The 13,349-nt window shown below is 42.7% G+C and overlaps 1 protein-coding gene across 3 annotated transcripts in view; it reads left to right on the forward strand.

Annotated features, from left to right (window-relative positions):
* tnrc6c2 (trinucleotide repeat containing adaptor 6C2) overlaps nucleotides 1-13,349 on the forward strand; it is a 59,121-nt gene that overhangs the window by 25,785 nt on the left and 19,987 nt on the right. For 2 of the 3 annotated variants that reach the window (XM_042484957.1, XM_042484959.1), the window contains exon 4: nucleotides 3,523-3,930. The exons of the other annotated variant lie outside the window; for it this stretch is intronic. In XM_042484957.1, the coding sequence (XP_042340891.1) occupies nucleotides 3,523-3,930 (408 nt within the window). The remainder of the gene's footprint in view (nucleotides 1-3,522; nucleotides 3,931-13,349) is intronic. 3 annotated transcript variants of the gene reach the window in all.

The following is a 13,349-nucleotide window of genomic DNA, read 5'->3' on the forward strand; positions in this document are numbered from 1 at the left end:
ACTCATTTTTACAGAGTAGAGCATGAACGCATCATAATGTAACTCAGTACAACCTCTGTTTGCGGTTGGTTGTGGCCATCAGCTGCTAAAAACTAATGTTAACTAGCTCTCTTCCGCCAATGTTAACAGGAATTTGTTGTTCACAATGTGGAAAATATAGTGTGCACCCCCTGACTCACTGATACTAAGTATATTGCGTCTTTTTGTCCCCAATACATCCCTGGGAAGATCTCCGTTCATCCCAAACACATTTTGCAGGTTTGAGCAGTGAACAACACCAAATGGTGCAAACTCTGTAGGTTCCTGGGGCCACAGGAAAGTATGACCTGGATCCAAAACTAGAACTTAGTTTAAACTTTCTGAGTTCTTCACCAGGTTACTGGATTTCTTAAAAAAGTTCTACCTTCTAGTATCACCTTATGGCAGGGGAAAAGAAAAAGAGAGGAGGGGGAACGTGCAGTGGAGGGGGGTGGCACAAAATGTGCAGTAGGTAGAAAAATTGGTTGGAGCTGGAAGAGATGAAAGAAATGGAAAAGAAAGCACAGAGAGAGTGGTTGGTTGTAAGGGAGAGATTTAGTGTGGGGGAGATGGAGCACTGGAAACAGGGAAATGGCAGGGTAAGGAGACAGAAACAAGACAGCAGAGAAAAGAGACAGAAACACAAGAGATGAGGGATCAAGATGGATAAAGGCCCAGAGGGCGAATAACATAGTGAGCAGAGAACACCAGGCTGAGAGAGACAGGTAGACGCAGGGAAGAAGAGACGGGGAGAGTGAGAGCCGTGGTGTTATGGAGCAACCCGTCGATGGAAAGATGGAGGAGGGAGGGGGGACAATTGGAGTGGAGAGGACAGAGAGGAAAGGGGGCAGGGCAGCGTGTATTCTCCGTCCTGCTGCCTGATTGGTCGAGGCAGCGTCAGGCGGGCGGGGATGAATTTAATCAGAGATGTGCGTCACCAGCTGCAGTTCCAAGCCAACAGCCAGATACTGCTGGAGGGGGGGCAGGCTCTCTCTCTCTGTCTCCTTCCCCCTCTCTGCATGTGTGTTTGACTAAAATCTCATCGGTTGAAGCCCTGCGAACAACTGTGAAAGTGTCTTTTTTAGCATATGAGTGCATTGCATCTTTATGTTTTCCAGAAACACGTAGCACATGTGTTTGTGTAAAGGGCATCCATAGAAAAAAGACGGAAAACAAAGTTTTGCTTTCAAATACTTCTCTGTATGTGCACCGTAGTTCATGTAGAGGTGTTTTGGATTTGTCTGTGTTGCTGCAAATTCCAGTTCCCTGCATATCTGTGCTGTTTGTGTGTGTCAGCAGGTAGGCAGCCATCTGGATTAGTGTCATGCTCACTGAGACGGCCTCTGTTTTTAGCTTTTAGACAAGCTCTTGGCAGGCACAGTGAATACCTCTGCTCTCTGAATTTACTTCCAGAGTGGCGCTTTGGCCTGTGTGTGTGCGTGTCACTGTGCGGTTAATTGCCAGCAGGAATAGTTCTCACACTGGCCTGAGAGAAGCTTTAATTCACAAATTATTTCTATGCCATCAGTTTTCCCCACTATTTTATCCCCTTCCCTCCAAACACTCTCACACAACCTGTCTTTTTCGTCTCTCTCTCTCCTCCCTTGAGTGAAAGCAGTCTCAGCTGTTGTGCAGAGCAGCTATATTTGTCTAGGGACTATAGAAAACAACATCATCAACACTATTTATCATGCATTTACCCACGGACTGAGAAACTGTAACTCACAGCAGCTCGTAGGTCACTAGCAATTGGCATCCATTATGAAAGCAGCTGTTTTTGAGCAGCAGGCAACTCTCAGGTAGATTAGTGCCATATCAGATCAGATTCAGCTTCTCATAGGTGCAAGCAGCCACAGCCTCACACCAACATCCTCTGCAGCTTCCGCTGTAAGAATTATTCAGTGTATAGGTCGGACAGGCTTTTTTAGCTCTGCAGCACCGCAGAGAGAAAACTTAAGTCAAGCCAATCTGTTTGGTTGCTAGCTGTCCAGGCTCGGCTAATAATAACACCTTTCAGGCTAACGCGCAATTAGATGGCTGGCTGGTCACTGCAACCAGCAGGGAAAGGGTCAGGCTGAGGCCAAAGCAGCAGGGAAAGGTGTGTGTGTGTGTGTGTGTGTGTGTGTGTGTGTGTGTGTGTGTGTGTGTGTGTGTGGGTGTGGGTGTGAGTGTGTGTGGATGAGGGAGGGGTATGTGTGTGTGTGTGTGTGTGTGTGTGTGTGTGTTCAGTCAGCAGAAAAAATATGACCTTTTCAGCGAGTGCGTCTGGGCCGGTAACATATGTTCAACAAAAGGCTGCACGAGGTAGTTAACTTAAAGGGACAGGCCGCACCAACATACAGCGCAACAGATTGAATTATTAACACTTGCAGAGAACTGTACATACATGTACACAAAATGAGAGATGGCACAGACGTGTTTAAAGCAACACATGCCTGCAGCTCATTTCTTAAAAATATTTCTCAAAAGAATCAGTACATCACATGCTGCTTGAATATAACTTGATAAGATGACTGTTTTTATGTGCTTTTGCTACACATGCGGTTTATATACATATGGAAGCCCATTAATGCCAGTATGATTAAAAAAAGAGACCATGTGAAGTTATTATACTGAGAAACTTTCTCAAAATAATGACTTAGTTTCTCAGAAAAAACATGTTAATATCTTGAAATTTTGAGGAACTTTCTTAAAATAATGACAACTTATCTCAAAATAATGACTACAAAATCTCACAATAATGAGAAACAATACTAAGTCATTGTTTCTTAATGTTTTTAGCTGCTTAGTCATTTGAGTTTTTTTCAGATGCTAACTCATTATTTTTGAGACACCAGCTCATATTTTGAGATATTAAGTCATTTTTTTGAAACACTTAGTCATTTTGAGACGCACAGTCATTATTTCAAGAAAGTTTCTTATTTCGAGATACTGAGTCATTATTTCCGGAAACTAATTAGTTATTTTGAGATACTTATCTATTATTTTGAGATGGCAAGTCATTATTCTGCGATACCAATTTTTAGATACTAAGTCATTATTTTTAGAATCAAATTAATCATTTTGAGATATTATAACATTATTTTGAAGGAACTCAATCATTATCTTAAGAAACAAATTAATTATTTTGAGATACTAATTCATTATTTTGAAATAGTAATAACTTACTTTGAAATACTTTGTCATTATCTTGGGATACTTGACTTCCATACATGTTTTATTGTCCCTGTTTTATTGTAGCACTGAGAGAATGATAAAACTGGGCAACACTGAGGAAAAACCTAACTGTTAAGAGGCTGATAGACATTTCAATGACAGGGTTTACTCTACCTGCAAATTTTTCACTCTTTTTTTTTCTTGTCAATTGTCAGCACCTCCCATCTAGCTATAATTTATGTGATATAAAGCGCTAATAGTGAGTGAACCCAGACATTAATACCTTGCTACCTGCATGTGTCTTTCTGTGTGTGTATGCTCATGTGCCTGTGGTTTGTATCCATCCAGTGCCAGAGCCTGCTCCCACTAAGCCCAGTCCCGGCCCACCCCACCACCTCCACCCCGCCAGCCCTACGCTGCCCCTCTCCTCCTCCTCCTCCTCTTCTGGCAATGGCAAGCGCGCCTCCTCCAGTAGCCAACTCCCGACTCAGACTCCCCCTCAGCAGCAGTGCCAGTTGTCCTCTGCCAGTGCTCGCTACCCGCCCAGAGAGGTGCCCCCGCGCTTCCGCCAGCAGGAGCACAAGCAGCTACTGAAGAGAGGCCAGCCACTGCCTGCAGGAGCCCTCAGCGCTCTCACCCTCTCCTCCTCCTCTTCCTCCTCCTCTTCGCCCTCATCATCTTACTCTTCTTCTTCTACGACTACCAGCAGCACTTCCCCAAACTCTGCCACGTCCACTGCGAGCAAACGCCACCCAGGTTTGTGTCAATACAGTAAAAAACAAAAATGCCCTGGAATAGATTTCTTTTTATGTTAACGCTTTTGTGGTGGCGGTGTGCAAATTGTTTCACTCTTTAACCTTTCTTCAGTCTGATATTGTTTTTTTTAATTTTTGTGCGTGTCGGCTGTATTTTGGCTGCATGTTTAGTGACATTTCACTCGTAGAGCTTTAATATTGTGCTTCAACCGTTATTTCTCTCATTTAGATTTTCCCATATTTTGTGAGATAAATGTGTCATGTAGTGAATATAAACTGTATTTTAGTATCCTACGTTACACTTTATTTCAGAGTTAACATTCACTTTGCCTTGGCACAGATACAGCAGTATGTAAAGCAGCATTGACAGATTTACTGCATTGTGAGCATAATAAATTATGATGATTATAATTGTAGTTTAACGGCACACCCTCACTTCCTGTCAGTGTAGAATAATGACGAGTTATGACTCCTATATTATGAGGGTAGGCTGGCTAATTTAAAGCCAGATTAGAATTTAATATGAAGCTGTTTTTCAGTTGAAAGGATTCTGATAGCTGTATGTTTGTTTCAAAGTAGGTGTGTGCTGTAAGAGTGTGCAAGTCTTGATCCCAGTGTTTATGACACTCTCAACAATAACACCAACTTTTTTTCAAAGCCTCTGAAAATCTTGTTGAGATGTCTAGTTAGTCTAAGTCAGAAGAACATTGTTTGGTCGTTAAAGCCTCTGCATGCCCTTTTGCTCGACTCACAGGACCACACACGCACACACACACACATGCACGCACACACTCACAGTCTTAGACCTCTGTAGCCAGCGGTAATCTTTTAATGAACTCACCGGTGGCCCCTAAGATCACTAATACTGAACCTGCCTTAAGGTGCTCATTGTGCTGCAGCTTGTGTGTATTTGTATGCAAGTAATGTGGTGATAGAGGATGTTCGTGATTTATTTATATCATTGCTACGGCAGATTTTCTCTCTGTTTATGGACACCACAGTGTTTCTTTTGCATGCGCACTTAAGATTTTTTTTTAATGTCATCATTATTTTTGTGCGTGCGTTCATCTAAAGGTTTTTTTTCCCCTGTAAAGCTATCACAACCATTTGCTTAGTAATGTACACCTCACATCCTCTTGCACAAAACTCATACATAGATGCAAGGATATCTGCGTAGCATGCCATGCAGTGTTTTCATCTTCAGGTTAGCAGGAGCTCGCTTGAATTTCTTCTTGCATCTTTGTTGAGTTTCTCTTCTCTCAGTCTCTTTCTTCCTTTTCATCAATGCTCCTTTGCTGCTCTGTGCTGCCTTTCATTACTGACTCAACATTTGCTGGGACAACACCAGGCACTCAGTAAACAAATCTGCAGCAGCTGTGTGGTGCAAGGCTAGCTAGTGAGCAAACTACAGCCTTCTGCATCACAGAGGCAACTGGTAGTTGAATGCTCTGCTTAGTCGCCGTTGTTCTGGGACTTGGGCTTATGCCACTAATCACAGCATCAAACAGAAGTGTGTCAGTATGTGCCTGTTTGTTTGCAAGTTGTGCCTTATTTACTAGTCCATTAAAAGATTAAGTTTGGTCATTTCCAACCTGCACCCATTTTTTCCATGTTTCTGTGTCAGGTAATATTTCTAAGTGTGTGACAAATTATGGAGAGCTTCCCTACAGAGATAGACCTTTTTGCTAAAGAGTAAGGTCCTTTTTGTGTAACCAGAAACAGCCTGAAATCGCTGTAGCCAAACCCACCAGACTCCGTTTATATAAACAGTAATCTTAGCATGTGTAGAGCCAGCATATTTCTCATCTAAATGGTTGAATCAAGGTTTTATTTTAACCAAACTGGAGTTGATGACGTTGAGTCAAGTGTGCTTTATGATGATAACATTACTGTTTATTGAAACGGAGTCTGGTGGGATTGGCGATAGCAATTTCGGGACTTTTTCTGGTTCAACAAAAACTGTCTTACTCTTTAACAAAAAGGTGCAAACATGTCTGAAATGGTTCCATTACAGCCTGCAGCAGTGTGCAGCCCCCTCGCTCAATACTGGACTGATTTCATAAACTGTTGTTCCCATTAGCCCCTTCAACATGAAAACATGGGAAAATAGGGTCCGGGTCAAAAAATACAGATCATATCCTTTAATGAAAACTATTTTACATTAGTATGATTTCTTACAGTTTTTTACTATCACTATTTAAACACTTATACTTGCTTTGTTTGTATTTTTTTCTTTTTGTATCAGTTCAGAAGCTGAGACTCTCTTTTATGATATTTATTCTCTGAGCTCAGCTGTTCAGAGCAGGGTTTCCTCAGCTGTGGGCCCAGATGTAATTTTGGCTGCAGGCTTAACTCACTCAAGAGAAGCAACACCTCTAAGCCTTTAGATTTAGAAGAATATATTTCTCCTTTTGGCTTCAGACAAGCTAAGCTCAGCGTGGTTGAGTGTATTAACCTATAATGTCCTTATTATTGTCCTAGTCCAGCAGTTGTTGTCCTGTTTGGCCTTTACCTCGCCCTGGTTTTCCCAGGGGTCTCTCAGTACAACACAGCCTGTGGCATAGTAGCCATCGGCTTGGTCTCCACCCCGTTCTCCTCTCGTTCTTGTCCCGAGGGCTTCTCCTTCACAGCCTGTTCTATCCTGTCTGCTCAGCTAATAGCCTCAAGCTATTGACCCTGTTGTTGCAGTGATTGTGGGATACATAATTTAGAGAGTGGACATTGCAGTTAAACTTACTACCCTCCACTTGGAGATTTAAGCCCAAGCTTCTGCTTTATTTACCCAAACACTCCTACTTTTGTAGTGGAAAAGCTTGAAAATCAATGTAAGATTTACACAAATAGAACTACTGCTCTTGAAAGTGCCGATCCCGGCTGCAGTGGTTGTGTTCGTAGCAATACGAAGGATCTGAAATGGAAATAGAGTTCCAACAGAACATCTTATTTATGCATGCTTTCTATTTTTGCTACACAACACATTTGCAATTCTGTGTTTTAAACTTGCCCAACCATGTAAACAAAGTACATGGATTAATTAAGTTAATCATCAAGTCACACATTGTGTACATCATTACAGTAGGTAAGAGAGTCAGTTACAGCTTATTCTGAATCTAAATTTGTTGAACTTTAATAATAATTGCAGTATCCGGTCACGTTCATGTATAATTTTATGTGCCCTGCCAGCAAGTACAGACACAAAGTTTTCTTCCTCGGTGTAACTGTAAGGAAGGCATGAACTCAGTTTTGAGGACACGTTCTTCTGACCTCGCTAGTGAGGTTACTGTGGCCCAAAGGGATGTGATGATGTTGCCCCACACACTTTTTTCACTTGTGTGCACATGCAAACACAAACACATGTGCATAGATGTAGTGGCTGTGCAGCAGTAAGAACAAACTAGTCTGACCTAGTTGTGTCCTCTTAGATCTGTGTCTGCCTTGCAGGCCAGCTGGCTAGAGTTTAAAGGGGTACACACATGCGCGCACACATGTGCGCACACACAGACACAGACACACACACATAAAGGGATGTTGGTTTATAAGCCAGCAGTATGCAGTATTATTGAGAAGATAACCTAGAGTGGTTAATGCATTGTTTTTGACCCATTTTTGTTTACTTTCCTCACATTTGCTTCAGAAAAATCCACCTGATTTCATTTCGAAACCTTATTAGATTTAAGTATGTGTGATTTATAACATTCCAGCAGGCTATCAACACACACTAGCCCCATCCACAAAGTCTGAAAGGCTACACCCTCAAACGTCAAGGGCATTCACACCACTCCCACATAACCTCTGCTCTCCAAACCCCATTTAATTGTCCCAGACCCCAGACAGAGAACCCCCCTGTTCCTCCCTCCCTCTGTCGCACCATCCCCGTCTCTCCAGCTGACTGGGGACCATTAAGTAGTCCTGAGCAGCCAGCCGCCTTCCAGACAGGCTCCCCAGTAGCAGGTGCTGGAGTGGGGGGTCTCCTAAGACTGTGGGAACTGCTGCCCAACAGCTGTTTGCTGGTCACCCAGTCAGAGCATGTAGCCAGAAGGCACTCTGCTGGGTGCTGTTAAGATCCCTTCATTTAGGCTGTTTTGATTTGCAGATAAAGCATTTGGGTTTGTGAGCAAATCTTATTTAAGTTAAATGCTTAGTATGGAGGTGGAACATAGCGAAGAAGTGGTCTGTGGATTAAAGCTGGAACAAAAATGTTTTTTTTTTTTTTTTTTGTTTTTTTTTTGAAGTATTGGGTCAGGCACCGTTAAGGCACTGGAAGCATTTTAAAAGTATCGTTTAGCATCATATACTGATGCTAAAAACACAACTGATCCTGCTCCTTTAACAATGTTCTACTTTTCAAGTACCTTTTCATGGAAGTACAGAAGTGCTTCTTCAAACATGGTACCAATAGCATATATAGAAATAACTACCACTAAGATCGTATACGTTTTAAAATCATAATCACAAGACTACTTGGCCCTAATGAAGGCGGGGAGGTAAGGATCGCCCCATGTGTTGAAGCTGACACACACACACACACACACACACACACACATACACACAAAACCCCCTAGTGGCTTCATTAATCCAGCCTCTGTCAGGGAAACCAGAGAAGTCACCATGGTCTCGCTCTCCCATTTTTTTCTTTTCTCTCAGCAGAGGTAAACAGACATGAATAATGAGCTTTTTAAATCCTCCTGTGACCATTCCCTCAGTCTTTCTTTCCCTCCCCTCTTCCGGAAAAACAAGTACACGCCGTCTTTGATCCGAGTGGGCGTAAAGCACCCCTCAAAGAGAGATGGAGAGGGTCTATTTGGGGACAAAAGACTACTAAACGTCCCCTCCTGCTCTAGTTCTGGTGTTATGTCACCCCACGGTTTGCTCAGAGAAAACCGAGCGTAGTCTCTGTCTCACAGTCAAACCAAGGATTCCATTTATTGTCACGCCATCTCTCTTCGTCTGTTCTCCCTCACCGTCTCCCTTTCTTTTCCCCTGCCACTGCAAGTGCCCACCCCTCCCCCCAGACTTTCCTCCATCTCTCCCTACCACCCTCTCCCTCTCTCTCTGTCACCCTGCCTTTCATTCAAAGGGGAGGAGAGGCATTTAATTCTTGGCTACCTGCCCATTTCTATGATGGCAGCTAGTCTCATTATCAGAAGCTCATCTCTCGCTTATTTCTGCCTCAACTCTGGCAAGCTGGCATCACAGCTTCAATGTGTTGTCGCTGTTGTTTAATGTCACTTTTTGAGCACACGCACTGCTGCTGTGCTCATCATTAGGCATTTTTTGTTATTATTTAGCTGCAGTCCAGGTACTACTCAGAGAGCAGGCATTTATCTGCACGCATGGACTTGCGCATACATGCACGCAAAAAGGTGCTTCCTGTTAGAAGCATGGGGAGCCATGAAGGGCCTCTTGCTTTTTATTTTTGACCCTTTTCATCCACAAAGCCTAATAAGAGACTACTCTCCTAATTGTGAGCAGAATGAAAGCAGCACCACATTACTGACACGTGAGTGCAAATGGTGGATGGGAATAATTGTCCCCTTTTCTTTGTTTTTCATGTTCAGCTTGCTTTCAGTCCCCGCCCCTGCCAAACAGCTTTGCCAAGAATCAGCAAGACCTTTCTATTGGAATGTCTGGGGAGGGAGTCGAAAGGGGAACAATCGGGGCATGTAGAGGTGAAAGGGGAACGAGACTGTTAAGCATTAGTCCACACGTTCATGCATGTGTCTAGAGAATTTGAAACAATAGCATTAGCATCTATACAGTATAATGCGATTCAGTACAAAAGCCCTGCAATAATTGCATTAAAACCCTATTGTTGAGCTTATAATGTTCCGTTTCTGTCAGCCACGTTTGCTACAAATGCCTGCACATACTGCACATCTATCGATCCAAGATACAACTCAGCCACCCAGCAGCTTTGTGTTGTGATCGTGAGAGGATTTTGTGTTTGAGAGGGTAACAAACTTACTCGGAGGATGTCTGGTGTTTTCTAGCCTTGCACGGATCTATGTAAGCACTCTGAGAGTGGCGCTGGTGCACCTCTCCTCAGGTATTTTTCCACTCTCTCTCTCTCTCTCTCTCTCTCTCTCTCTCTCTCTCTCTCTCTGTGTCTCTCCCCCCCCCCCGACTGACCCCTTTTTTCCACCACAGGCAACACACAATTTCTTTTCTTTTTGTTTTATGTGGATATTTTTGTTTGAAATTTCGTTTATTGACATTGTCTGTGACAGAAGTGCTAAAAAAAACATGGCTGCTTTCCAGGCTTTGATAAACTTACATGTAACCTATTTTTACACTCTTCAGGAAACAAAATGTGCGAATTAGACTGAAACAAAGGGAGAGAATGAGGGACAGTGGATGGGTGAGAGGTCGACTGAACCAAACTTTCCCAAGGCGGCAGCTTCTGAGCTACTTGGCTGTGTTTCAGGTCTGATAAAATGGCGCTTGTCTTTGGTCGCACAGCTAGCATTGGCAGAGCCAGGACAAAACAGAAAGAGTACCATCAGTGTCCTTTAATGATGCTGTCATATTTGTTTCTCTGTGTTTAGAAAACAAAACAGCTACAAGCCACTGAGAGCTTGCAGTAGTAACTGAAAGGACCAGCTGCTTGGGTTTTGTTCTTTTCTTCACAAAATGACTGGGTGGCAAGCAGACATGCGCCAAATCAATAGAACTAAAAAAGTGCCAAACCAGCCTTTTGTGTAACAGACACCTTACACACAATTGTGGTGGAACTCAAGCCTCAAAAACATCATCATTTAGATGCATTTAAAATGTTGAAGATGAATGTACTTTTCTTATTTATTTTCCTACAAACAAACATATCACATTTGTCAATATGTCCAGTTGGTTTCTGTCAGATATACTGGAGTTAAATTCCAAATCCCCTCCCCAAAAAACAACCCTTAATGCTTTATTATCTTGCTGGCAGTTTTTCCATGTCAGTTTCTTAAGAATGAAAGATTAATTGGACAGGTTTTTGTGCTGGCATTACTTTTGTGGTCTGTATTAACTTGGATACTTGTCAAGTCAATACCAACTTATTGTCAGATGGCAAAGAAAACTAAACGTTACGACTATAACTTTTGCTCTGTGAATTAGTGTTGTACTGAGTGAATTGACTGACAAGGAGCTCATGGAAAGTCCAATTAAAGGCTTTCTAATTGAATGCTCACATCTGGCCTGTTTTGTCTTTCAACAACTTCTAACTTTCCTCTGAAACAATTGCCACTGTCACTGCAGTTGTGAGGGATCACTTTTGATGTGTTGATTCAGTAGTTTTTTTGATAGCAAACTAACTGCAGAATAGTGTGTGTATGTGTGTGTCATCAGTCTGACGACCCTGCACGATAACGCTGCCTGGGGAGTGGAGATAACGGCGAAAATTGTATTCACAGCCACTCTGGCGTGGTGCGCGGTATCTTAAAGCCACATATCTGCCAGCATTTGTGTGTCCACACACACTGCAAACAAATGGACTTTTCCCTCTTCTTGCTGGACTGTTTTGACCACAGGGTCTTTATCTCATGATGGATAACTTATAGCTATTATGGAAATCACTGCAACAATCTGATGGAAACTAATGGCAGAGTAATGGAAGGTAAAACAGCTTAATTACCAAACGAGGCAAATATTTTACAAACACAGCCCGGGTCTTATAATTAAGGGTTAGTGAGCCACGTTCACTGCAGCTGCTCAGGAGGGTAGCCAGAAATGTATCATTGTCGAGTAGGCTTCTAATGCTTGTTTGGATTTATATTTTGTTCTTGTTTAATGTGTTGCAAACATCTTAAAAATGTATTAGGAATTTACAGGTTTGTATAAGAATACTAGCTTCACATGTAATACCTAATAGTCCACTTTTACTGAATGCTGGAAAATACCCCAACTCAGATAAATATCTAGCTTTCATGTACACATTTTGGCTCTTTTATAATACACATTCATATCCTTTATCCTCAGAGAATTACTGGACTAATTTCTCCCTTGATATCCTTGGTTGGTCTGTGTGCTTTTGAGATTCCTTGCAGTTCTATTGGTTTTTAGCCCATTATACAAGGCTGGCCTGGTGGTTAGGATGTTTGCATGCTGGATCGATAGCCTCCCTGCTCTCACCCACTAGCATTAATAAGATTATTGATTAGCTGCCTCCCACTGATTGATTACCCCTTTACAGCATTGAATCAGTCTATTATTAGTCCCACCCCTCTGATGGGATGCTTTTGTGCCTAATGAAATTGCTTGTGTGCGATACTGTGTTGGTTAGAGAATTGCTGGAAATGCTGCTTGTGGTAGTGTGGCACTGAATTTGTAAATCATGCTTAAAGCCTGTAGGTAGTAAGACGTGATTTACATGCAGTCCTTAGTTCCAAAATAGTGATACACACATGCAGTATCATGTATATTTAGGTAGTGAGAAGCCAGGAGAGCCACGCACGTATTCACACAAGCTCAGAGGAAGTGTTTTGTGGTTTCTTAGTGCAGTGCGGTTGGAGGAGGAGTAGGCCCGGCGGAGCGTAGGGAGTGATGGATGAGAAGCCGTCCTGGTTTCATTCCAATAAATGAGCGGCGTTCCACTTGGGCTTCCCTTCACGGCCCCAGCCAGTGAAGCCACGATGGAGACGGATGGGCCTCTCACTGCTGGGTGTTAGAGGAGAGCAGAGGGGAGAGAGGGAGGAATTAAAGACTGAGGGAAGAGATGGAGGCACAAAGTGGGAGAGGAGACATGCACACAGAGAGAGAAAAGGGGGAGGAAGAGGCGGGTAATAATAGATAAGGGCAGTTAGATAGTAAGAAGGAAGTAGAGGGCAAAACAAGACAGCTAGAAAGAGGTGATGAGGAGGAAGTGAAAAGTGACGAGAGAGAGGAGAAAAGAATGATGGATAAAAAAGGAAAGCAAGGACTCCATCTCTCTCTTTGTGTTTGGCCGAGTGCACGAGGCCAAGGATATATGGATATGCCGTAGCTGATGCGACATGTAGCACGCTTGGCTGTGCATTTTGATTATGTGTTGGATTGTGGAACGTGCAAGTGTGACCATCTCCTGCCAAGAAATCTGATAGCTAGCATTAACCAGCCAAGATGATAAAATTGGTCCAGGGGCCTTACTGGGGCTTTATTTCATGATGCTCCTGAGTCAAACATAATGTATTTCATCAGCTTTTCAGACTAATAAATGCACAATAGAAATCCACCAAATGATAAGAAAAATAATATTCTCACACCTATTTTCCTTATAAAACAGATAAATATAGCTGTACACCTTTCGAATTCAACTTTCTCTCGATCAAGGAAAACTGGCAAGCTTAATTGCTTTGTTAACTCATACCTTCAGGATTTCTAAATACCCTGTCTATACCGCAGTACCGTGACAACGGCCAAGCCTAATCACTTTCTATTACTTGTTTTTCTTTGTCCTCTGCC

Source organism: Plectropomus leopardus, chromosome 4 (genome assembly GCF_008729295.1).
Source record: "Plectropomus leopardus isolate mb chromosome 4, YSFRI_Pleo_2.0, whole genome shotgun sequence".
Lineage (NCBI taxonomy): Eukaryota > Metazoa > Chordata > Actinopteri > Perciformes > Serranidae > Plectropomus > Plectropomus leopardus.